The 27,954-nt window shown below is 38.0% G+C and overlaps 1 protein-coding gene across 2 annotated transcripts; it reads right to left on the bottom strand.

The window, feature by feature from the left end:
- Positions 1-286: 286 nt before the first annotated feature.
- LOC145770331 (nicotinate phosphoribosyltransferase-like) lies at positions 287-14,305 on the bottom strand. 2 transcript variants are annotated; one of them, XM_082581933.1, is made up of 15 exons: positions 14,168-14,305; positions 13,560-13,730; positions 12,809-12,888; positions 10,848-10,975; positions 10,300-10,430; positions 9,748-9,863; positions 9,264-9,469; positions 8,690-8,830; positions 7,699-7,783; positions 6,608-6,628; positions 4,850-4,930; positions 2,961-3,113; positions 2,492-2,634; positions 1,827-1,899; positions 287-1,609 (listed from the first exon to the last, which is right to left on the bottom strand). In XM_082581933.1, the coding sequence occupies exons 1-15, from the start codon at positions 14,238-14,240 to the stop codon at positions 1,532-1,534; spliced, it is 1,680 nt and encodes a 559-aa protein (XP_082438059.1). In that variant the 5' UTR covers positions 14,241-14,305; the 3' UTR covers positions 287-1,531. The 2 variants fall into 2 exon arrangements, with proteins under 2 accessions (XP_082438059.1, XP_082438060.1); XM_082581934.1 differs by lacking the exon at positions 6,608-6,628.
- Between the last annotated feature and the right edge of the window lie 13,649 nt (positions 14,306-27,954).

The following is a 27,954-nucleotide window of genomic DNA, read 5'->3' as shown; positions in this document are numbered from 1 at the left end:
TAGCAAAGCAGAAGATTGGGATTTGTTGAAACAATTGGCAACTAACTTCAATACGGAGATGCCACATGATAACATTGATCCAATATTAAGCCGAGGAATAAGTTGAAGGTGCCCATTGCAGCAGAAGGAAAAAAATGAGTTCTTGCTACACTCGACTGCCGAGAAACGCATGTTTTTAGAAAAAGTGTTGATAGCTAGTGTGGAGGCTACACTGGTATGGTTAGCGAAACGCAATGCTCGCTGTTCTATAGTGAGTATAGTGAGTAGTAGTGCTGACGCCAGGAAGATCGCTTCTTCTCAATGTTTCATCATAATAAATGTTGCTGAAATTCTCAGCAGAAGGAAACAAGTCGTTTTAATCGATCGCTTGTCCACTAACCTCGCCTACCAGTTCATTGCATCACGGTGAAAATGAACAGAGTTTCCAATAAAATCTTTAGTCAAGAGTACACTATTGTGCAGAGAAAATAGTGACAAAAAAAAATGGGGAGGCAATTTCTCCGTTTGAGAGGTTGTGTTAAAAAACATTTCTTTCGCATATTGCTTTATTTGTTCGTTTTAAGTATTTTTCAAATTTTCTTTTTTGCACGTGATAGCTGAAGCTGCTATTACAATAGCGAAATCAATTCTTAATAAATTACACGAAGAGGTTAGATTGTTGTGCAAATACCAGCATTTGACGAATGCAAAATAGCAGTAACATCTTTCGAATATCTACAGTAGATTGGAAAACTCTATGAAATTAAGAAAACCCAACATGAAAAATCCCCTTGCTGCTACAGTTGCCCAGTGTGCAAAACAAGTGCTCCCCGAACGCAGAAATAAAGAGTGTAGTGTATCACAGTCGCACGTGAGTTTCTAGTGTATGCTATCAATGGGGCAATTAGGGAAAAGGGAGCTATTCAACAGGGTACTGGTAGATTTACGTATTGAGGGGGCGGTTTAAAAGACTCCGGGTTAAATGCAAACCTTATGCACAAATCAAAATACTAGCCTCGACCATAATCAACGTTAGAAGGTTAGAAAGGTTAGAATATTCAGGCAATACATGGCCAGCCTGTCGCGATCATCGCTGAACAAGGGAACATGCATTGAAAAGCTTTATGATAATATCAGGAAATCGATCGAAACAAAACCCGATGATGTGACAACTTGTTATAGGTAGAAGCCACGAAAGAGCAAGATAAAGTTAAACAAAAGGATGATGGCAAACTGGATGCCCACTTCGTGGTTCAATACATGGGGCGGAAGCCGGTGACTCGGTTATAAAACCTGTCTGACACAGAACCACATCTATCCAACGAACAATGTTAGATAGCTGAGATGAAACCAGACAGAACAGTGCATGCTGGTTTCATCCCCTCGGTGTGCAATCTCATGGAAACGATTAAGAACACACGATCAATGCTATTTGAGTTAAGATAACAGCATTATTTTTCATAACGAACACACAGCATCATGATTATTCGAAGACAGTTGAAGTTGTTGGGGAAGAGAATCACGATTGTGCGGTCATAACGGAGTCACGTGATTAGGACAGCTCGCCAATGGGAACATTCTCAAGCCACAAATTGTGAAGGAAATGATACATCGCATCCGTGACTGACACCTAGCGGACGCAAAAACAATAAATATAAATACATCGGAAACAACACTCTAGCCATCAAATCAGTCGTTTTTCACATTGATTGCAGACGTTGAATCAATGTAAAAAAACGACTGGTTTGCCGTCTGTGACTGCATAAAAAAGCACTGTTTGAATAAATAATAAATTTCTAGGAGCTACAGCAAATTATTTTCAGTTGTCAAGTGTTGGGATAGCTCACCTTGTATGGGGTAGGATTCAATTCGCGTTTCACATCAGGTCGTAGGGTACTTAGGGACCAGGCAGCTCTTTTCCTGGCAACACAAAGAGCAAACGTTATGAGGTTGGCTACATGAACACCGGTTCTATAGCGGATGAAGGCATGATATTGATAAGTTTAAAATTTTCTTTTACTCAGTTTTATATCGTAACTTAGAAGCAGGAAAAAAGCACAGATCTGATTATTCAAGCGACAATGACTGAAAAAAAAAACACATTAGTAACTTCCTCGTATACGGTCAAGGTGGAGATCACACACTAAAATTCCAAGAATAAATGTGGGTGCGGTACATGAATTCCATTATGTTTTGAAATACATCTAAATTCTAAAATGTTCCTAATTTAATCATAACACAGTAACCAGTAACCACTGCTTCCCAACCGGCGGGCTGCAAAGCATTTGAAAATGTTACAGTTTACGATCAGATCAAGAAATCGTTGCATTATTATTACGTGCCAACTACGTTACTATGATTATGCGTTGTCGCTTTTGACAAGAATTTCAGTACCCGCGCACATATGCGTGTTGCAAAGTGTAGGTAGGCCACTGGACAGACAATAAAGTGAGTCGCGATCTGAAAAAGGTTGCGAAGCACTGAGATAGACAAGCGCATAAAATGTACGCACTTCAATTCTTGTAGGGGAGGAAAGTCACACGAGGGCCCATCAGCCCCCCAATATTGCCTGTGGAGCAGCTCAACTCGGTGGGGGCACACATAAGCTCGCTTCGACTCGGTGAGGGGGTGACGGACAAGAATCTTTGTCCCAACCTAAAAATTAAGAAATTATAAAAGAAGCACGAAGCTATACACTAGAAACTGCATACCCATCCAAATTGACGTTGCTAAGCAACATTTTGTCTTTTAACATTCTCTTGATTGTTACACCACCGTCCCAGATCGTACTTAGTTTAGGTTTTTTAAAGTCCTTTATTCTGGCGTTTGCTTTTATTGTGGTTTTCGTTTTCGTTACGCAGAGAGAGACCTTGACAGCAGACCAGTCTTCCTTATGCTGTAAATCACATTCGCACACAGAACACCACTGATGCGACTAAACGATCCTTAACATCACAAGCAGCTATTGTTGCATATATCACCTTAGGAGGCTCCTCTGAGGCGAGTTGAATGAGGTCAAGGACGGCCACACCATCGGAGGAATAGAGCCGGTAAACATCTTTTCTTCCAGGGATGTTGATCTTGGAAGCTTCTTCACTGAGCTTCATTCGTGGTTCCTCGTTCAAGGCAACCAACTGATGAAGAAAGTTAAAATTAAAGTTATAATGAAAAAATTGATCAGCAAACTTTCCTAAGAGAAAGCGATAGTGGTTAAGCCACCTTGACAAAGACCATATGCAGATCCAACATCAGGTACGAATAACAAACAGGTAAAGTCTGTTACTTGATAATGCTCCTTCGAGTTGGATTCGAATCCGGAGCAGGACGAACGAAAAAGTTCAACAGTTTAACAGATTTATGTTGCACAAGAGGATTTACTACTTTAAAAAGATCTATGAATTTATTAATGAACATTGCGTAAAACCAGTATAAGAGCTTACTTAAGGCTTTTGTGGTTTCTTCAGGAAGTAGGAAGGTCGTGGGTTCGACACCCCAAATGCGTTAAAACATCTTTAAACAATAACTATGTGGGATACAAACATAGCCGTACGAGACCAAACCATTTGGGGGGGGGGGGGGGCAGAACGTAAATTTGCCCAAATCTGCATGCTTTTATAGAAATTGCCCAAATATAATGTATGCGGTGCATGATAACAGTGAAAAACTAACATAACAAGATCACCAGCTAGCTAGAATTTCTTACCCAAGTAATCAAGATAGAACAACTGAATTCATCTTTGAATATACCTTGCTTGTGCATTGCTCGATGCTTCTGCACTTTGGCATGGTAGGTAGGAGTAACATTTAGGAGTATTATATACTTCAGCAGTAGCATTTTAAATGTTGGTGAAATTAACATGACACAGTTGCATATACAAACTAAATATTTATTTTTTATTTTGGGGCGCAACTGCATCATTTTAATTTGGGTAGTTTTATAAAAGTAACCAAACAAAGCTAAGCAACACCACAACATTAACATTACATTTAACAGGTACACTGGTACAGTATAACATTTTTTCGTTAAATGTCGTGGTGTTGCTTGGCTATGTCCGTTTATGGTTGAAAAAGTACTGTTACCTCTCCACCCGAATTGTTTTATAAAAGTATTCACCAGATTTATATAAATTCATATTTTTTAGTTGCCGAAATCAAGATGATGCATTTATGGATATTAGGCCTATGAAAAAAATTAAAGACTTTGTAAATCTTGATGCCGAGGCAACTGCATCATGCCAATTTGGGCAGTTTTATAAATAGACTATGATCAGATGATTTCATATTTTTTTGTTGCCCAAATCTAAATGATACAGTTATGTAAATGGGAAAAATTAATAAATTTGTTCATTTTAGGGAAACTGCCTCACGCTAATTTGGGCAGTTGCATAAACAGACTAATCAGATAATGTCATGTTTTCAGCTGCCCACATCAACACGATGCATTTGTGAAAATTAATAAAATTAGCTATATATCAAATTTTGCGTTTTGATTTGGGCAGTTTCACAAAAGTATTAGAGACATATTTTGGTGGCTGCCCAAATTGGCATGATGCAGTTGGTTAAATGCATTTCGTACTTCAGTTTGATCACCATACAATACATCAATACGGGTGCGCCAAATGAAAATTTTGCGGCATATTTCTTGTGCAAATAAGAGGCTGTACCGTACTTAGTTTGATAGGTAAAAGATATTAATTTGTAGTTTTTCTTAATTCATGCAATTTTGAAGCTTTTCATATAGCAATTTTTGCCCTAATAATTGCAAGATTTTGCCTGAATTCGCGACGTTTTGAAACAACAAGGGGGCAGCTGCCCCCTCCTGCCCCCTGGCTCGTACGGCTATGGATACAAATGACAATGGTGTTGATACCTTGAACACACAGCCCAGTGCTGGTTGCTTCTGGCAGGTGACCAGATGTGTTCCAATCCCGAAGCTGTCGATCTGGTGTCTCTGTCGGTCATAAGAAAACAATCCTTGATGAAGATGAAACTAATTAGAACGGAAATAAAATTATAATGAAAAATTACGTCTAAAAATATGCTGAAAATGCAAATGTTAAAGAATTAATCACATAAGTTTGTAACTTTTACGCTTAGCCATGGACTTCTAAATAGTAGCATCTGGACTGGACACTCAGTGGGCAGCAGTAGGCCGAACAGTTGGTACAACAGTTGGCCAACAGTGGGCCAACAGCCAAGTAACTAACCATGTTGGCCCACTGTTGGCCAACTGTTGTACCAACTGTTTGGCCTACTGTTACCCACTGAGTTTCCAGTCCAGATGCTACTATTTAGAAGTCCATGGCTTAGCCATTCCATCACTCCAGCACATAACACACAACCCCTGCTAGCAGTTATCAACCAATGCTGCATCAAGCTTGCAGTTTTCTCAGTTGATACAAGTCAAAATAAAAACCTACATAGTAAAATATTAAACGAGTATAATCTGCTATGCCAAATCAGTAAGATCTTCGGAATCTCTTCAGATCGACGAACAGCAAACGCCATCTCCGATTGCTCAAAAAGCATTCAAAGCGTTCAATTATTATGCAACAGCAACCCATAATTACAACAGCAACCCATATTCGGTTTAATATGATTTCATACCAAGGGATCAATTGGTTGCAATTATTTCAAATAAATTTATGTTTTCTGTTGTTCTTTTCTGCATTGAAGAAATGATAGTTCAGAAAAGGTTTCAGATTCCGAAATAAACTAAAGAGCAAAAAACTGAACAGACAACAGTCATGATGCATTGTGATAAAGCTCTTCCACTGCGCGTGCAAAGGAAGTGGTGATTAGGTCATTGCATTGCACCAGCTGAGCGAACACAAGAATCCAGGCAGGAACACCCGTCATTTTTACATTGATTTAACGTCTGCAGACGTTGAAATAATGTAAAAATGACGGATTTTGTTGCTTGGGAAACTGACAGACACGCATGTCCACTGATTAACAAAAGCAACAATCAATCAAACCTCAGACACATTCATAATAATCACAAAAGGTACTTCATTAAAAATAGAGGCTCCACGACTGAAACACCACTAAAATTTCTTTAAAAAACAGTCGAAAGATGTAGGTTAGCAATTGAAATACCAAAGTCATATTATACAGTTAGTAATTTTTATCCTACCTAAAAACATAACCAAAACCACTGTCCAATTGTTTCGAATAAATGAGGAGCATTTCATGATTAATTCGCTTTTATCTTTCAATCAACGTTGGTGGTCGTTAAATTAAACCAATATAGCTAATTGTGCTGACAGAGTTTCAGCCCCATGGTTTGATGTATCAGCATAATAATGAATCATGAATTATTGATAAACACTAAGTCTCCCAACGCTATCAACCGCATCCACGTCAGCAATGTACCTCGTTAAAGCATGTTTGCTGGGAGGTTGGAGAAAATAATAAGAATGAAAAAATAGTGAGAGATGTAAGAAATCCAGGAAAGCTTTTCTGGCCAAAACATGAAGTTATTTAATAAATCACCCAATTCATGCCAAATTATTAATCAATGCACCAGCATGCCATGCAATCAGATTTAAAATAATTAGGTTGTGTCATTGTGACGTCACAGTGACGCAAAGATTTCTAATAGATGTAAAACATGCATTTGAAGCACCTCAAGTTTGCTTGAATAAGTCTGAAAGAAAATAGAAAAACACTTTGTCAAATAACCGGAAATTAAAAGTAAGCAGAAAAAATAAAAGCAATGAAATATCCATTGCACAAAACTCTAGCAATTCCTCTTCAGCTGCTTATTATTAGAATAAGGAAATTTGTTTCAATAAAACGGTATCGGTTGACGACTAAATCGAGTGATGAACATCCCGTTCCCAAAACTTCAAGTTCAAAATGTTGTATCGATGACTTGGGATGAAAGTTCATTCTAGCATTAAACGTTGACAGACAGCATGACAATCGGGCAGAACATTATTCGCAGAATCATGATACCGGCAGAATAGAAGTGAGGAATTTTTGCTACAGCACTGAGCCTTTGTCGGCAAAACAATCAACTACCCTGAAGACATCGACGCTAATAAGAAACGGTTGTCAGCCTTGCAGATGCGGTATTGTTCACAAGAGTGATAGACCTAATGTGTTTCTTCCAAAGTTTTTACTCAGTAACATTGTGCACCAAAAAGCAGTGTTCTTAGAAATAGCATAAATTTAAATAACAGCCTTCTGAATATCTTATCAAGGGTGAAGCAGATTGTTAAGACTTCTTAAATTGGCGTTACTGCATTCGCTTGAATGCGAAAATATTTGTGTTGTATCTACCGAAAATAAACGCGGTGTTAGTTGCAAGTGTAATGTATCATTAGGTTGAACCCTGACAACAAATCAGTTGTTTTTTACATTGACTCAACGATTGCAGACGTTGACTCAATGTAAAAAACGGCTAATTTGGCGTCTGGAAATTAACGCTACTACAACTCATGAAAAGGGGGCAGCGGACCATTTCTAATATCCATTTAAGTTTAAGTTTAAATGAAGAATTTTCACATCATATTCACAACATAACAACAACGTACCACCGGTGAGCAAGCACAATGCTGCATTGCATGATTCATGAAAACTCTGTGTGGCAATGTTCTAAATTATTTGTTACAAAACAAGCCAAAAACATGAGACAAGACAATGATACCAGGGTTAACATGAACCAATCAGACGACAAGAAAAAATCACGTGACAACAAAAGATCAGTCAAACCTGCTCTTTGAGTGACCGTAGCGTCTCCTCGTTGATGTCATTTGACGCAACAATCGTCATGTTCTTCACCCAAGGAAGGGAGAATCTACAACGTATAAGTACAAGACAAAGCCCCGTTATGACCTCACATCGCATGATGATGGAATTTCAAGATAGTTTCAATGTGATATTTTATATCAAATTACCCAACGTTATGTATTGTATATCCATCTCAAGCAAGTATATCAAGTGAGAAAGTAAGACGTAGCTGCCTGCCATATGGTGCATTCAAAGATTTTTTCCAGCGTGGCTACTTAAATGTTTCGTAATGTTCATCGCATGGTTTATCAGTACCCCAGCATGTTGTGTCCAAAACTTTTGGGTATTATAATTAGTTCTCTGCAGTTCAGTTGAGACTCCGACATCGCGAGATCACACCAACGTGCAGAACTGTAGATCGTACAGATCACAACCTAAACTAGCACTGTTTGTCCGAAGCGTTTGAACAAAGTTTAACAACTTCTTTGTAGTTAACAACATTCCACATTCTATGTCTATGCGCAATGCGCATCTTTATAACATATACATTATATCATACACTATACAGCACGAAGTTTAAATTTGACTGAAGACAAGAAAAAGTCAAGAAAAAGCATCATAAGTACATTTTGGACGATAGGTAACACTAATCACGTGTCAAAACTTGTGGTTTTTGTAAAAGCGTCTTAAAGAAAAAATGCATTGGGATAATGATAAAATCACGATAGAAGAAAAGATAGAACTAAACATATACTGTGGCCTAATTGGGAGCAGTAAAATCAACTTGCTCGCAAGCAATATAATGAACACAATTTGGCTTCCGATATAAGCACGTGGTTACTATAATAACGTCACAAAGACGTTAGATATCGGCATAATACCTCACAGCAAATCCGTCATTTTTACATTGATTCAACGTATGCAGACGTTGAATCAATGTAAAACGACGGATTTATAGTGTTGGATGATTTACCTGTCAGCAGCTAACGTGAATGCCTCTCTACACTTCATCGACAAGTAAGCCAAGTCTCCACTGTCCAGCCGAACACCGATCGCTTTGTAGCCGAACTCGTTAAGCGCCAACACAACGGCCAGATAGTTGGGCAGGCCGCTCCTGCGAAAAGAAAGGATGTGAGATAGACGGATGTAGCACATGCAGAAACAAGACAAAGTACACACAAAAATATATAACAATCAGGCAAAGACAATGCCCCTTGAATGTGCATATTATTTACATTTGATAAATCGCTAAAATATTTGGTGCTACTGTAACGTGAAGTCTTCCGCAATATGTAGCTTGTCCAATGCCCAGGTGAAGCTTACGTGACTTGTTCAATGTGTATCGCTAAAACAAATGTATGGTAACACACGATATGTTTAGTTTAGTTGCACTACATAAAGAGATAACGGAATGGTTGGCCTCACGCTATATTAATAACATGCAAACGCACTGAAGAACGCAGGTTAAGCAACAATGAAAAATGTGGCTCAGACCTCAAAGATGAACACACAATCGCATCATGTACTTCTCTGCAAACAAGACTCACTGAATGACGGAGTATGTGTCTAAAAGGCACAGACACGTAGTTGGGAATGCCACCGCGTAAGCTATGAAGGATGCCAGCTCCCCTTTGTTGGTCTGTTCTTCACTGATGTCAAGTATGGAGCAGACTTTTGGGAGCCAAGACAAGGTGGAGGATTTGAAATCAATCTTTGGATGTTGCGACTCCCTACTGGGATGTACTTTCAGAGTCTAGAGGAAAAAAAACAATTAAAAACATTCTTAAAAAACTTAATAAAAAACTGTGAAGTAAGCAACGATTATGCTGCTGCTAAAAGCGAAACTCAATCAATTGAATAAATATTATTTGTCACAAATTCCACATTTCTTCACTGGAAAGAAACCTTACACACGAAGCACTCGTACAATCAAAACGTATGTTCATTGTTCAGTATACCAACCGGAAATAATTGAAAAATACTGATCACTATAAAATGCATCTTGTGCGACACGCCACTAAATACCCTCACCACGTTTTCGAGTTCATCCAGCGACTTGAAGCTATTGACAAAGGCGTGCGCGTGCGTTCCTCGAACAGGAATGCCGAACTTCTTCCCAGCGAGTACATTGCTGGTCCCGTTGAAACCTGAAATGCCAAACTCCGTTCCGTTCTCGAGAAATAAAAGCAAACTTCACGCATGAGTGGTCAAGCGTGACACATAACGATATTATTCAAATGCTAGTAAAGCTGTTGCTGCGTGGTATAACCAAACGCTGAATTAACCCTATACATTCACAATTATGTTGAAACAAGCAGAGTTGACAATTTGTAAAAAATTTCAATTTACCTACAATTTCAACGACATAAGACGCTCTTCCAGTATAAACTAAGCTAAACTATCACAAGGTGCTCAAAGTGATAATCTGCGTTTATTTCAACGTTTCAGACACGACTGAGTTTTTCAGGGGTCTAGGTCAGGTAATGACTACCTGTGTGTCTAGCATGGCAAAACACAGGATCATGTTGCTATGAAACAAGTGAACATGCAGCAGACAAATAGCAGCCACAATGCAGTCCTCACCCCCAATGTAGCAATACTTGGAAGCTGACAACCCCCCATCAGGACCTTGTGCCCGGCGGAGTCCGAATTCAAGCAACTGCACTCTGTCGCCAGCGGTGATGCGGAACCGAGCTGCGTTGGTTGCCACTAAGCTGCAAAGATGCAACATAATAGACAACAAAAAGTCACAAAGTCATTTGCTTTTCCATGCCACAAAGTGTCTAGCCGAGACACAGCCGAGTGCTTTTGAGCGGTGTCAAACCGACATCCTATCAAATGTTGCGCAGATGTCCTCACCACTCGGCCATGCCTCAGACAAACTCTGCTTGACGGAGCAACATTATAAAAAGGATAGAATTGGATTATTATTTGAATAAGCCGAAGATCCTATTACAATGAGGAAATCCACTGGAATGTAATAAATACTGACTTGGAAGTATTGAGATAAATGCAACCTAGAAGTGGGCTACTTAACTAACACAATCTATTGATCAAGTAACACTTTTCATGATGGTCAAAACCATCCCAGATCAAGAAAAATTAAGAGTTAACGTCTAAAATCAACAAACCTTGCGTAGTTTACAAGATTTAGGAGAGTGGTTTCTAAAAGTTGGACCACTGGCAGCGGTCCTTCAACACGAATGAGGGGTACCTTGGGAAACACGATATAACCTTCCGGGATGGCGTATAACTTTACCTGCAAAATAACTTGTTAAAGGAACGAGGAAGATAAAATGTACCGGTAATTGTTGCAATTTTTCTAACACATTGTTGCAATTTTTCTAACACATTGTTGCAATTTTTCTAAATTGTTTCCATACTTTTGCAACTTCTTGTGCTCTTGTAAATAATCTTAAATTACTTAATATCGTCGCAATATTACTTGATTTAAAAACACCAAGTGCACCAAGTGATTTGAAAATACCACGTGCACTAATTCTAAAATTAAGAAGTGACGACTGATGTATGCTCTTTACCAAGTATAAAGTCCAATAGGCCTAACGGTTCTGCATAGATGTCATGAGAATAATGTAGTACTATAGTAGTAGTCCAGTTTTAATCCGGTGATGTCCCCGTTACCGAGGGTGGCCGGATTCACCTCCAAATGCCGCAATCGCCTTCACACCCTGCCTCCACATCGATCTGTCTAACGCGTCCTCTCTTGTTAAGCCCACCTTGCTGCTTTCTTCCTCAACTTGCCTTTTCCACGTTTTCTTGGGTCTTCCTTGTTTTCTACGACCCTCCACTCGCAACTCCAGCGCTCTTCTCAAAACATCTTCTTCATCCCTTCTCAAAACATGCCCATACCACCTCACTCCATTCGCTTTCGCCAACTTATCAACATTTTCATTCAACCCAAGCAAGTTCATAAGTTCTTCAGTATTCCTTTTGTCCATCAGCTTCACACCACACATTGCTCTCACCATCGCTCTCTCAGTTCTTTCTAAAATCGCCAATTCGTTTTCCCGTAAGCACCATGTCTCACTTCCGTACAGCATTGCAGATCTCACACAACTAGTATAAATTCTTCCCCTCATTTTCAACGGAAATCTACCACACAACAACTCTCGACACTCTCTGAATTTCACCCCACCAAACCTTCCCTTTGTAGTCACTGCCGCTTCACAACCACCACTTGCATTCAATCTATCTCCTAAATAGCAAAAGGCATTCACTGATTCGACTTCATCACTCAGGTTTTCGACAGGACCAATCATTCCTTCATCAATCTTCCTGCATCTTTCACATTCAAAACCATCTCCGGATCTGCATGTCACTCTCTTCATCTTTGCACATCTCCCATGCACCCACTTCCTGCATTTTGTACATTTAACAGAATTTGCCATCACTCTTTTTCCACATACACCACAACCACATGAGTCAATTTTGCTCATTGTGATTTCCCCTTCCGTTCCACTTATTACGACCTTTGTCTTTTTGATGTTCACACGCATACCTTTAGATTGAAGCGACTCCTTCCACATCTCAAATTTCTCTCTCAGGTCTTCCATTGTGTCACTCAACAAAACCAAATCATCCGCGTATAGTATCTCCATCAATGAATCTTCTCTTACACATTCGGTAATCACATCAATCACAATGGCAAAAATTAGAGGAGAGAGGACAGAACCCTGGTGTACAGTCACCCACCTTCACCGAAAACTCGTCTGAGAGGGCAGATCTAACTCGAACTCTTGTCCTTGCACCGTCATACAGACTCATTGTTGCTTGCACAAGTGCCTCTGGTACTTCTTTCTTTCTCATTAGTATAATGACGAAATATATAACTCTAACATTGATTTAAGGATCCGATACAAAGATTGTACAATGCAAACATGAGCCCTCAAGTTATGACAGGGTTAAGATGAGGCAACAAAAGGAAAACACCATAATTTTGAATATCAGAATCAATTCTGTGATTTAGAATCCATTGGAAACACAATAACTGTCAAATTAATGTCACGAATAGACAGCATATGTGCCATTGTTCCTAACGTATTGCAGGATTGGATTCACTTTGCTACCCTACCTCAGATGCATTGATCTTTGAAAGGTAAGTCCAAAAGTCTTCATCCACAAGAGAGAGCACTGTACGCAGATAAGCTATGTCTAAAAAAATTCATAGGACAAGTCAAGTCAAGGAAATGAAATTCATAGGACAAGTCACTGTCTGTAACTGAAGATATTCATCAATTTGGTTGGCTACAGTGTGACATCATTAATGTCATGTGTATCAAAGCACCGAATCCGCAATGCCACATCACTTTTGCCTGAAGGGCAAGACTAAAACATTTTTCAGTCCATTTCCTTATCAAAATTGTACCGAAACAAGGTCAGACTGCCAGCTAATTTTTGTTACGGATGTAATCCAACACATTAGTTTGGAGATGGTTGTTCACAATAAGTTATGAGTAAAAAACATATTATATTATATATAGTCATAAGGATCTATTCTATTTGAATATTATTGTATATAATATTATATTTATATATATTTGATCTATTCTATTCTATATACATGAATAAGACCTTCTGATGATCCGTTAGGTGAAACAATTTGTAAAGGCTTCAGATAGTAATAACTATATTTGATTTAATTCGCTCTGCTTTGCCTTTTTGCTTAGCATTGAGTACGTTTTGTAGTATTAATAGTTTTCATTGTTTTTATTATAATAATATCTATATATTTCTGTGCATGGCTATGCACTCGTATTGAGCAGAAATATCATATTCAGTCAATTTGAATGCTATGAATTCAAACATTTCTTAACTTCACTTACCAGAGGCAGAAAATTTGAAACCATCTAAAAATTTAATGCATTCTTCAAGTCCTGCAAACACAGTAAACTCTCCACGAAATGGATTCTTTCGAAAGAACAGATCAAACACTGCATGGTCACGTACCTTCCCATTCTTCCAGTAAGCATAAGCCATTGTGATTTGATATAAATCTAAAGAAAGATTTTGCAAAAGTGTGAAATGATACATTTTTTCCATTATATAAGCTATGTTTTTTTATTAAGAAAATATATATATAGATGTTTTTTATATGTCAAGATTGGGCTATCGGCGTATGAGATTGGTTGGGCTAAAACATACTTACAGTCACACTTCTCCACATTTTTTAATAATTGCTTTTGCTGTAGATGCGCTATTCATTCATTGCTAAGTTATATAGGTACTTACAAAAGTTAATGTAAAAAAAATACACACAACTACGAAGACTGTATCACTATCAGTATAGCCTATCAATATTGAATAGCACAGCAGTTAAAAAATCATCACAACACACAATTATTTGTTTGTACAGTTAAATAACAATTGATAACAATCTACTTGAAGTTGACTACAAAAGTTTACTTGATGATCCATTTAATAAAAAAACAACCTGTAAGAAGAGGCTGAACAACATTGTTATCTGGTAACAATCGCCCATTTCCATGGTGAGAATTCTTCTCCATTTTTAAAATCTAATAACTTAATAAACAACTTGAAAATGCAATGTCTACAACAATATTTGTAAAATTGTCAAAGTGATATGCCTGAATAAAAGGTAGAGAAATTACTATAATGTATCATAATATATATATCTAGTAACAACCAGCGGCATATGGTGACAATCTTTTCAAGTTTTGGGTGTTTACTTTTGTCAGCAAGCTTCATTCATTATTTATTTATTTGCATCAGGCACTAAAGAGACAGGTCCATATTCATAAACACAACACAAGTCACAGAACACACAAGGTTATATATAAGCAAAACCTATGCGTACATAGTCACGTTATAGTGAGACGCATAGTCAGAAGAAGCATAACACTCTGAGGTAAAAACTGCAACTAACCACTTGTTAGATGAGACCTGACAGCGGTTGACAAAATTAAATATATTATACGATTTCGGAATAGGGCATGAAACGGGTAATTTATGCAATGTTCGAAATGCATTATTGTAAGCCACACGCAATTTATTTATACTTGAGGATAAGTATCTGGCCCACAGTTGACTGGAGTACATAGGTTAACAAAACGTGCGAAATAGTACATTCATTACAGCGGAAGAGCAGTTAGAAAAGCGTGAACGTAGCATGTTTGCTGTATGTACAATATAAAGCTCTAACTTGGCACTTAATGTCATCGTCATCAGACAAAAACTTGTTTATAACAATGCCTAGATACTTGACAGTGTCAACAAATTTGATGTAAGTTCAGTTCAGTTCAGTTCATTTATTTATTTGTCACAAACACAAACATGAAAAGAATACAAAGTATACAATAATAATCGGTTGTGTGTCATATGACCAGGAGACTGCGAAAAGACCAAACGGTCATCTAGTCAGCAGCCACCTCAAGCTTGGTGATGTAGGCCTAAATAACATATATACAGTAAATACACAAACACACATACAAAAAAAGAAAATCAAGCATTTGGTGATACAGATACACATGTTTTCATTATGCAAAAGAGAAAAAAAAAAAAAAAAAAAAGCAAACAAACTAAGCAGGTTTACCGTGCTACTGAATGAATTAATTGTGAGTGGAGTTTAAGAGATATCAATCGACAATTTTAATCAGTAAAAAAGATAAAAAGCAACGTATACCAAAGAGATGAGCAAATAGAATAATGTAATTATATAGACAAAACAGTTATTATTCAACAGTGGCGTTTAAATCAAGAAGGTAGTGTTTAAAGTTTCTTTTAAAAGAAGTTGGAGAAAGACCTTTGAGATCACCTGGGACCTCATGCCACACTTTAGGACCCCTTATTAACATCTGCCTTTTACCTAATTCAGTACGCACCCTTGAAACAAAATAGTTACTGCTGGATGATTGGCGCGTATTGTGTGAGTGGCATTCAGATAGTCTGTGGAAGATATTACATTCCGTTTCTGGTAATAGATTTAAATGGACTCTGTGCATGTATTTTGCTATCTCTAGTTTATAAATTTCTTGTATATTTAACAGCTTTAGTTTTTGAAAGAGTTGCAATGTGTGAGCTGTATAGTTGCTGAATGTCATGGCTCTAACAACTCTTTTAAGCAGCTTAAATAAATGATCCAGCGCATTGTCACAAGCTCCACCCCAGCTGGATATGCAGTATTGAAGATGAGAATATATAAGACTGTAATACACAGTCTTCAGTGTGTTAGTATCCACATAATTTCTAAGTTGAAGAATGGCCCAGGAGCCTCTAGCAAGTTTTTTACAAACATTTTGAATGTGACATTTCCAGTTGAGAGAGTCATCAATTAATACACCAAGATATTTAATACACTTTTTTATTTGCAATGTAATTCCGTTTATCGTAACGTGCATCCTTACATCGAGCTTTTGTTTAGTTAATATCATGTACTCAGTTTTGTTGTAGTTAATGGAGAGCTTGTTCATTTTCATCCAGTTGTCAATTTTGATTAATTCTGTATTGACGTTTTGTTCTAGAGAAGAAAGATTTTTGTTGGACATAGTTAAATTGGTGTCATCAGCAAAAAGGCTCACCTGGAAAGAAGAAATGGAAGGAAGATCGTTTATGTAAATAATGAATAACAACGGTCCAAGAGTGGAACCCTGTGGAACACCACATGTTACACTGCGCAGACCTGATGCCATACCATTAATTATTGTGTATTGCTTTCTGTGTGTGAGATAACTTTCTAATAGTTTCAAAGGTAGTCCACGTATTCCATATCTTTGTAATTTCTTGATTAGGATATCATGATTTACTGTATCAAATGCTTTTGCAAGGTCAAGAAATATTGAACAAGTTATGTTTTTTTTATCTATATTTGAAATAAATTCATCGTATATGTGAGAGACAGCGAGTGAGGTAGAATGACCACTCCTGAAACCATGTTGACATGAAGTCAGAAGATCTGATTTGTCAAAATAACTGTAAATCCGTTCATAGAGGCATTTTTCAAATATTTTAGAAATTGGGGAGAGAAGTGATATAGGTCTATAACTTTTACAGGTTTCAAATGAACCAGACTTGTGAACTGGTACAATTTGAGCTACTTTAAGCTGGTCTGGATACGTGGTTTGTACAATACATTCATTAAATAAGGTAGTTAAGATTGGAGAAATGATTGGAGAGGACATTTTTAAAAACTTAATTGGTATTCCATGCATCCCAGTGCTTTTATTTGCATTCAAGTTTTTTAAATGTTTTGATACTTCTTCTGTGGTAATAGGTTTAAGAAAAAATGTTTTAGGGTGGTTAGGAATAACTGAGACAGGGTCATGATAACAATCTTGAGATGGAGCAGAAATTTTTGATGCCATTTTATTGCCTATGTTAGCAAAGTATTCATTAAACGAGATTGCAATAGCAGTAGAATCAGAGATGATTTCATCATCTTCCTTCTTGATACTTGTAGGTGTATGTAGTTTACAACTTTTTTTAAATTTTGTTATGTCATAGCTTAGATGTGTTATGATGAGTGCTATGAATTAATTTGCTATAATGCATTTTTTTAGCTTGTTTTTTAATATGTGTTAGTTTGTTTCTGTACACTTTGTATTCATTTAATGCTTCGATAGTGTTTACTTTTAACCTTGACTGAAATAGTTTGTTTTTGTGCTTAATAGACACCAAGATTGCTTTAGTAATCCAAGGTTTTCCTGTTAATTTTTTTTCTTTACGGGTACGTTTCCTTAGTGGTGCATGCTTTTGTAAGACTGTTTCAAATATACTAATGAATTTGCTCATAGAGGTATTTACAGAAGTGCAATTAATATCAGTCATTCAGCCCTCGAAATTAGCTTCCATCTACGACGGCAATAACATTGCCGTCGCCAAATCAACAAACCTTGGGTTGCGGCGGCAATTGCCGTATGCTTTAATCAAAAGCACTTTTATGCGCTTCTTCTTCATCGTGTGTCACACGGCGGTAGCCCAGAGCATCACACACGCTATTTTATACGCTGACAATGCTCTTGTGAACTGTAAAAAGTTTGCAACCTTATAAATACTGGCTTAATTGTTACGCAAAAGTTATTCTTTCATCGAATGCTTATTTTTGACCGTTGTCGTTGCGAATATAAAAAGTGGTACAAAATTGGATAAATGGTTCTTTGGCAGTAAAGAAAAGTAATGCTTCCGATTACATGGCATCGCGCGTTCATGAACGGGCAGTTTTGCGTCTTCAAGTATTCCAGTGACGACGCGACAACCTCATCATCCGATGATTCCGATTCTAACTAGTTCTTTATCTAACAGACTTTGTGTTGCTCGCAGTATCCTAATTGTGCCGAAATTATGTTAGTGTACTGTATACGTAAATCGAGGCAATCTTCTCGCAGGGAGCTATTGATTTGTTATCGGTACCTGATTGAGCAATTAACGTTATTTCATGATAATTTAACGTCGCTAGAAGTCGAATTAATGTAAAACAAACGTAAATATCTTATTGGGCAATGGGCATTGTTGTTACGCGATATAACTCGCCGGGAAAATTAAATCGATTTGTGCTGACTTGAACGTTGAATCAACCCAACATTAACTTACTTTCCCCCCAATGAGTTACAACGTGAATCACCGTAACAGCGTGCGTATCGCGTTGATCGCTTTATTGCTACTTTTGGTATTATTACATCACAACAAATCAAACAGTGCGGTCGTGATAGACTATTTGATTATTTTTTTCTCTTCTCGTTTTGCATGTTTTGGTACAATTTTTTCGTAATAAACGTTCACAGCAATTGCCGAGGCAATTTCAACTTTTGCCGTTTGACCTCGTCAATGTTTTTGCGAAGTAAAAATATGCTAATTTTGAAGACTGTGGGAGTGTTCACAGCAAGTAAAATAGTCCGAGGTGAGGTCTTGGTGCGATGTTTCTGCTGATTAAACTCACGCTGCGAGTAAATCAAACAGGAAGAAATTTTGAACAATTTTTGTCCGAATTAAATGCTCATTTTGCGACGGCATTTTTATTGCCGTAGCAGAATGGCCATTATGACGTTTGCGGCGGCATTTACCACGGCAATTGCCGTGTGCCGCCGCTAATTTCGAGGACTGGTCATTTTTTTCAGATTTTCATCAAGGTCACACAGAAACTGGTCAGGATTAAATTTTTTTATATCACGAATGAGACTAGTGTGTGCATTACATTTTGGTTTAGTCAAGTTTATTATTGTATTATTGTAAGAGTCTTCCCAATTTGACTTTGGGCCGAAGGTTTAGCTTTAATAGGTAAGTAGTATCAAACATCATGCCAACAGTTTTATCAGAATTAAATAAAATATCATGTGAACCTGCATATGAATAACACTCATTAACCAATGTTTGCAACCCATTCAAACCAGGTGCAAAGCAGCACAGGTCATCAGCAAACTTAACTTAAATGATTTAGACATGAACTGCCAACATAGCAACCTATTTCGAATTTGTTTAGATTACTGCTCAGTTTATCCATATACTCAATGAAGAGGTATGGACTGAGTACACCTCCTTGTCTCACTCCGTTAGATATCATACAGTAAATGAGTCAGAAAAAGCACAACCTCACCTCACAATCATTGATTGCTGGCTATACATAACTTCAAACATAGGCTTCAAGTTCAAAGAGGCTTCAAACATACTTGGATTGGACAATGGCTAATGATTAATTAAAGCCCATATGATTATGTTAAAGTCTGGTTAAATATCATGAACATGTCTTTTACATACTTAGCCAAAGATAATTGGCAATAGTGTTAACAAAATAATATCTACGAGTGAAATGATGATTTAAAAACAAAAAGCTTCGATATCATATAAAGTTTGTCTTGTTGTGCCATAGACACACATAGCCAAGTAATGTAACCTGATTTAACAAATTTGTGTTTATTTTAACATTCACAGAAAAAAAATACATTCAAACAAATTTCATATCAAACTTTTTCGACATCACATGATGTCCTCTTTCGGGATAATATACAGCAATTTGATCTCCATTAAAACAAAATACAATGGTTAAATATTAGATTTATCATTATCTTTACATGTATCTTGTTATAACAGGAAATCACCAGAAATAAAACACTTCGGAAAGACTGATTAGTGACTACTAAACGTTGATGTTAATTCGTGAATCTTGATTGATTTCAGAAATCTGACGAAACAGCAAAATACTAAAAAACGTCCTTCTTGTTCGCAGCAAAGCTGCCAAAAGTTTCAAACTTTTTTGAGTCTTTGGGGATTAAAAACTTGCCGAAAAGGGGCTTAGTCCTTGCATTTTAAAAATAGCTGAAATTTATTTAAAACATTTAAAAAGTTGAACAAAATCAAGTGAATAGATTGTTTACAGGCTAATCAAAATAATGACGTTTTTCACATTAAATTTCTTCTTCTCTAAGCTAATTTTAAAATATCAAACTTACAAATCAAAAATAGTTGAGGATTGTACAATTTAAATGATAGAACATCATAGCCAGCTTATTAAACCACAACACAAAACTTTCACTTTTTTAAAGGCTTTAATCCATTATTATTATAATCCTAACTGAATTTAGCCCAATTCATCAAAAAGTAACAAAAGTGGCAACTCTGATTTGATACAACTTTTAGCAAAGGATAGAACTTTTATTTCAGGGTACTCCCCGTTAACGTGACCTCACTTTTGATCTTAAAATGGTTGTTATTGCCTTCATTTGAATAATTTTAGAACGTATGATCAAACGGTACGGTAGCCAACAGTGGCGTGCACAGGAAGGGCTATTGAACTTGTAGTTCCTGCTTGACACTGCACACGTCTTTTCTTAAATGATTGGTTCTGGAATCCGGGTGGCTTTTACAGGCTCACTGTTTTCCCTGCCTTGTCTACAAATCCTTAGACTGGAATTCCACAGACTGCGTACTTGCTCTCATTTTGAATTTAATTCTGACCTTACCGAAAACCCGACAGTGATCCAATTTACATCCATGCCCAGGCCAACCACCCACCTAACATTAAGAGACAGATCCCGACTAAGCTTGTAAAACGATTGTCCGCCACATCATTTAGCCAGAATGAATTTGATAAGGCGGCTTAAGGCCCCATCTGTTTATAATGATGACCTTTTGAAAAGTGGTTTTACAGAGAAAGTTCATCGGCGATAATTATCGGCGATAAATTTTTATCGCTTATCGTTATCGCTCAATTATTTTTTCAGTTATCGTTTATCGTTATCGCCAAAGGCAATATTTGATTATCGCCGATAATTAATCGCCGATAAATTTTATTTCGGATCAACGCACAAGTGGAAAGACCATGAAAAGTAATATTTTTACTAGCCACCTAGTTAGTGAAAATAAAATTAAAACCAGTTCTTCTTCAGTGCCTGAAGTGTGTATGCACAGGTTGTTGTCAGGAGAGAGGGCACGCCCCCCTGCAGCGACGGCCCTGACAACACAATAATTTTTAGAGTTCCAATGCAATGAAATGCATGCAACAACTCTCTTGTTGTTTTGCTGCAATCGGCAATCGCGAGTGAATTTTACAATTAAAATGTAAGCGCACAGGCGATTCCTTTGAAGTAAAGCGACAGAAATTGGCAAGTGGTTTGTGAAAGTGTCGCAATACGAGGTCGCTTTTACATCGGAAACATGGTCTTTCGCGCCACCTCACGATCAACTATTTTATTCTTGTGTTTTCTTTTTTCGTTGGAAGTATTAGTTTTTAGTAATTGTCGTAAAAAAATAAAATCTCTCTCATCAAAACATGAAACTTACTGCTTTAAGTGCATTAAATCTTTAGATGAGTAGATTAACTAAAATTGCAAGAACTTGCCTTGAGACGTGCGGTTACGTCACAAACTCAGTTTAAAAGACAAAATTCACACACAATAACAACACAAGATCGGTTATAGACTGTAAGATCGATTTTTTTCTAGCTTGGCGATATAACTTTAATCCAAAAACAATAACCAAATGCGTAAGTGCCATTTAACTTAAAAAGGTAACCCATTTGTGCCGAAAGTGAAAGTACTTAAAAAAAATTTCGGAAAATTTAAATATTGCATAATTATGACCTAAAAAACACATCAATATTATTTTTTTCCTAATTGTGTTTGTACTTTTTGAGAAAAAAGCCGTCCTATAGGCTATATAAGACGCTAGGCAAATCCGTTATCAAATTTCACAAGCTTGATGGATTTTACAGTGTATGCACATTTTTACTACCAATAACGCTTAAGATTACTGATAAATTTTCAAGCATTTGGCGTTTTTTGGAATTTTTTTAATTATTGCTGACTTTGCTGTAAACAGCCCTGCAGAAAGCAAAATACAAAGTTTGGACTTATTTATGGTATTTTCATTTGATTTAATTATTTTGCCTACTGCACGTAAGCGGCAGTGTAACTCAATTGATAAAAGCATCCAACTATGGTATCTGAAGGTATAATTATAAGCACTGCGGTTACCTCAGTGGTTTGATTCTGGATCAAGAGGTTGAAGATTCGATACCTACTGCCGCTGTTGCGATTCTATTCATGCATAACTTACAAAAAGTTTTGTCCCTTTACAGTATATTATGTTCGATTTTTCGTCATGTTGATGAAAACAGTTCGTATTGCATGGGATGGGGCAGCGCTAATCAAGAAAAAAAAAATTATTGTTATCGGACATTATCGGCGATAATTTATCGTTTATCGTTATCGCTTTAGGCATTTTTCGTTTATCGATTATCCACTGGTCAACAAAAAAAAATAAATTTCTTCTTGCAAGTGATTTTTTGATCGATTCTGAATGAGTTTTAGCCACTGATTCCAAATCTGCAAACAGATTTTTTCTGCAAGCTCTAGTTTTTATGCAATACACCATAGTGGATAGTTTGTGGCTTGCAGCATTTGGTCTGAAATTTAAAACAAAATTCCAACTATTTAGTTCTAGTTACCACGGCAGTTAACCCCGATTTACAGAGATACGATGATTGGTTTTACAAATGCCAATAAAAAGTTGATTCTTTTTGTTATATTTGTGGCATAGGCCTATAGGCCTACTCATTTTCTCGTTAGAGACGAAATATAACGCCATTCGTGAAGCGGGCCTACAAAGCTTATTTTTAAGTTCCTCTGGAAGATCAAGAGAAGAAATGGGCTCCACATATTGTCTGCCATAATTGCGAAGAAATTCTTAGGGACTGGACAAAGAAAAAACGTAACGGACTTTCTTTTGGTGTCCCTATGTTGTGGTGTGAACCGAAGGACCACTGCACTGATTGTTACTTTTGTTTGATTAACACCAAGGGCATTGGCAGGAAAAACAGACAAAATATTTTTTATCCAAATATTCCTTCCGCTATTCGACCTGTCCTTCACTCTTAAACGTTTCCACCTCCAGTATTTAATGGTTTTGCATCCTCCGATGATGAGGAAACAGATTCTGAGATTTACCACGGTGGTATGGAATGCGAGTATACTAAGGAAGCAGATGCAGACTCAGAAGGCTCTAATTTTGAAACCATTTAGAAATTTAACCAGTCAGAACTAAATGATTTGGTACGAGACTTGGACTTATCCAAGCAAGCTGCTGAGCTTTTAACATCAAGGCTTAGTGAAAAACACGTATTGGACCGTTCCACAAAGGTTTCGTTTTTCAGGAAACGAGATGAAATGTTTATGTCTTTTTTTTTCAGAGGAAAAGCAGTTAATTTACTGCAATGATATTCCAGGCCTTCTCGTCCAACTAGGAGTTTCTTCATGTGATTCAAGTGAATGGCGCTTATTTATAGACAGTTCCAGGCGAATCCTGAAGTGTGTTCTTTTGCACAATGGTAATGCATATGGAGGAGTTCCAATTGGTCATTCAATTGTCTTAAAAGAATCATATGATGATAGTAAGGTAGTCATTGACTTTGCTGAAAATCAGCACAATTGGATATTATGTGTTGACATGAAAATGGTTGGTTTCTTACTTGGTCAGCAAAAAGGATACACAAAGTTTCCATGTTATCTTTGCATGTGGGACAGCAGAGCTAATGACCAGCATTGGACCCAAAAGGATTGACCCATACGTGAAACACTTGAAGCCGGCATGCCAAACATGTTAAACGATCCGATTGTAAGTAGAGACAAAATTGTTTTTCTCCTCTACACATCAAGTTAGGATAGATGAAACAGTTTGTGACAGCTTTAAGCCCTGATAGCGACTGCTTCCAATATATTGTTCACACATTTCCCTCCATTTCATACGAAAAGATTAAAGCTGGTGTCTTCAATGGACCACAAATTCGAAGCCTTGTGCGAGACCAACAGTTCACCGATAAGATGAAAACCAAAGAGAGAGCAGCATGGTTGACGGTTGTTCTTTGTGGATGTCACTAAAAACTGTCTTGGAAACAAAAAGGCTCACAATTACGAGGTTCTTGTGAGCAAAATGCTCTTTACTTTCCCCTACTTAGGATGCAGAATGAGCATTAAAGTTCATTACTTATTCAGTCATCTGGACTAATTTCCAGAAAACCTTGGAGCTGTCAGTGACGAACAAGGAGAGCGGTTCCACCAGGATCTTATGAAAGTAGAAGAACATTAGGCCTACCAAGCCCAATGGAATCGACACATGATGGCAGATCACTGCTGGAGCATTAAACGAGACTGCCCCCAAAAAGCTTACAAACGCAAGAGCCTCAAACGCCAATTTTTGCCCAGCATGTAGTGTGGATTTCGCTGTCTATTTTCAGCCAGTGAACTTTTCTCACAACATCAAACTTTTAAAGGAGCTTATTTATGCTTGTAATTGCAATAGGTCTGCATGCAGTGCTATGGTGCTACAGCTACAGTGCTACTGTAGTTGTAAAAATGATTCGTTTGTTATGTATATAGCCTATATAGTTTTTGAAATTTTGTTTAAGACGCATTTCGAATGATTTTGTAATGTTTTTTCAAATATTTTGGTGCATTTCTATCAGTAAGTATATCAGTATGCCGACACTTTCGGCATACCTCCAGAGATGGAGACTGAAGCTCAGCGAAACCAAAACAGTGACGACAGCCTTCCACTTAAACAACCGGGAAGCAAAGCGTGAGCTCAGGATCAGCACCAATGGAAAAACCCTGCCCTTTTGCCCAAACCCTAAATATCTAGGGGTAGTCCTGGACAGGTCGCTCACTTACCGTCAACATTTGGAGTCACTACGCAAAAAGATCTCAACACGCACAGCTTTGCTAAGGCGTCTGGCCGGCTCTGGCTGGGGAGCCGGAGTTGATACCCTGCGCATTGCCACCATCGCTCTAGTTCACGCTCCAGCAGAATACTGTGCACCTGTCTGGAGCCGCAGTGCCCACTGCCATCAAATCGACACTGCCATAAACGACGCCTTGTGTATCGTGACAGGATGCCTGCGACCTACACCATCGGAAAATCTCCCTGTCCTTGCAGGCATCCAACCAGCTGAGCTTCGTCGCAAAGAAGCCATCCTGTCTCTCTCTCGTCGCGCTACGAACCCCAACCACTTGCTCTACTCAAGTCTCTACGAGTCTGTGAACGAGAAACCTCGGCGACTGAAATCGAGACACCCATTTGTACGTGCCGCACAACTCCTGATGAAAAGTGCTGAAGACCAATCCATCAGTGCGGCTACCTGGGCGGACCACCAATGGAGCTCGGAGTGGAAGAAGAAATCCTCAGGACTCCAAAGCTTCATCTCCGATACCAGCCACCATCCAACCGGAATGCATTTGCCAAGGAAGGCCTGGGTGCGGCTCAACCGCCTGCGTACTGGCGTCGGACTATTTCGCTTCAGCATGCACAAATGGGGGATGGATCCATCCGCGATCTGTGAGTGTGGCATGGAGGAACAAACCGTAGACCACACTATCTGTAACTGCGCCATTTACCATGCGCCAAATGGTGTGCGTGGTCTGCGTGAATTGGATGACGAATCAATTCAATGGCTGCTCGACACCTGCCCAAACATCTAGACCGCGTCGCCGCCATTGCCCAAGGGTGGTAAAAGGCAGAGCCCCTCGACCCTTGAAGTGGCGAAGAACAAAGTTCAAACGAAGAAGAAGAAGTAAGTATAGATCTAAGCTATAGACAAAACAGTTAAGCAGTTATTTCAATCGTAAAATATGTTGTTTTTTTTCCTATTCATCAAAGTATAATTTTTTTGAAAAATATTCAGTTTTTACTCAAAAAAAGGAAAAAATCAAAATTTGCAAAAAATCTAGAGCTTCCAGACCAAACATAACGTCATATTCGGATTCAGCACCCCAAAATTACCCAAGACCAAGTGAATTTGAAAATGCAACAAACTTTTTGTTGACCAGTGTTATCGTTATCGCTTAACTGAAAAATGAGTTATCGCGCCCAATACTGCCCATCATAGATTGTATAAAATATTCAACCGTAATACGGTACTATTAATATTATTTATTTGTGTCAGACAAAGCTGTCCATATTCAAAACAACGAAATAATACACAAACTGCAAATGCACAAAGGTCACAGAGAGCCACTTTGGATGTCGTCAGTTTAAAAGCTCACTAAATAGGCTAGCCTACTGTTACAAATTTAGGCTACATACAATGAGCGTTGGAAGAATTGAAAGTAGACTACCGTAGCCTATTGAGAACGATAAATTAAGCTAAGCTATATAGTTGTAGGCCTACTCCGAATGTTGAAAGCATCATATCCATCCATAACAGATCAATATTGCAGGCTGACAATGTTTGTTTGTTTGTTTTTCATATCTTTATCCTGCATTGCGGGAAAGCGGACTTGAGCGCTATGCATCGGTGTACGCCTTTCGACGCACACCTGACCCACGCTGCAGCCGGCGGCAATCTGTTTCCGGTTGTCTACTCTACTTATGACTTAAATTTGGTACTACCCACCTACTCGAATTCGATCACTGGGTAGAGGCAATTATCGTAAAGTTTCTTGCCCAGAGAAACGACAGCAAGTGCGGGTGGCTGGAGTCGAACATGCAGGCTCTCGACTGCGAGCCCAACGCGCTAACCACTCGGCCACTGCTGCCATCTCAGCCTGATTGCAATTGCACAGCCAGATTCTCCTTGAATGGGAAATGCTTGCAGAAGGCCGTTATTTACAAAGCCACCATTGATAACTGCATTGATTGTAACCACTTTCTAAACAAACGTTCTGAACTGGTGGGTAGGCCTAAATGTCGTCATCGCATCAAATACACCAAACGTCATCGCAAACCATGCACCAATGGGGAATGGCTTCTTCCTCCTCCTGTGAATGTGGTGCCGAGGAACAGACCGCAGACCACATCATCAATGACTGTACCATCTTCAATCTACCTAACAGAGTGGAAGGTCTGCGAGTCATGGATGATGAAACTAAAGACTAGCTGCTCTCTAGCAGCCTTCCAGTGTAGTCCGGGAACATCGTGAATCTGGGGTGGTAAAAGGATCCTCGGCCCCAGAAGCTCAGACGACGACGATCGCATCAAATTTAAACTCAAATAGGCTATACTTCAAAATAAAATAAATTTTATTTGATTTCTACAGGTTATCTTATCTTTATTGAATTTTGCTTCTTTGTGACCACTGCTTGATTTTCAGTTTGAACGTCTCAATAGACTAATAGAGGCTTTTGTGATAACGGATGGAGGTAGCCCTATGTAATTCTGATGTTTTTTTTGCAGTTTAGATTAAGGTTATAATATTTAGGTAGGCCTAAGTTATATATTCTTTTCAGGTAGTCTACGCTATTACCGATCTATTGCTTTTGCATATTTTTCAGGACCTTCTGATGATCCTCTTTTTAGGGTAAAACATGCTGTAACTTAAAGGGTTTAGTGAGTAGCCTAATAACTGTTTTTGATTTAATTCGCTCTGCTTGACTTTTTGCTTGGCATTGAGCACTTTTTGTAGTATTAACAGGGATATCTAAAGAAGGGGGTACGAAGGCTTTTATTACGTCTGACAATAGAAGGGCTTTTGTTTATCGTAAATAATCTGTGTTTATCGTAAAATGACAATTGGCACCGATAGTAGTTTAATAGATCTTGTTATGATAACTTGCATTGCGCTATTAGCATCAGGCCTGGATATTCACAGCATGCTCATGGTTGCTTGTTAATTCAACTACCAATATGCTTGCTTTACATCTAGCCTACTGCAAAGGCTTTGTTAAAAAAACAACTTACATGCAACTTTTCAACTGTCTTTCCAAACAGGTATTCTTTAAAAAATATGCTCCACGTAACATTTGCTAACTGTCTTCTGTAGCTTACTGTATCAGCTGCACTACA

Source organism: Aplidium turbinatum, chromosome 5 (assembly GCF_918807975.1).
Source record: "Aplidium turbinatum chromosome 5, kaAplTurb1.1, whole genome shotgun sequence".
NCBI lineage: Eukaryota > Metazoa > Chordata > Ascidiacea > Aplousobranchia > Polyclinidae > Aplidium > Aplidium turbinatum.
The sequence above is the reverse complement of the archived record's forward strand: the minus strand, read 5'-3'. Positions and strand labels throughout refer to the sequence as shown.

What these genes read in the sequence shown, in the direction of transcription:
- LOC145770331 (XM_082581933.1), bottom strand. Translation starts at nt 14,240, where the DNA reads ATGGAGAAGAATTCTCACCATGGAAATGGGCGATTGTTACCAGATAAC. An exon ending in TGTTCAGCCTCTTCTTACAG is followed by an intron (nt 13,731 to 14,167) that starts GTTGTTTTTTTA and finishes ATCTTTCTTTAG; the next exon opens with ATTTATATCAAATCACAATG. An exon ending in CCTCAGAGGAGCCTCCTAAG is followed by an intron (nt 2,635 to 2,960) that starts GTGATATATGCA and finishes CTTAATTTTTAG; the next exon opens with GTTGGGACAAAGATTCTTGT.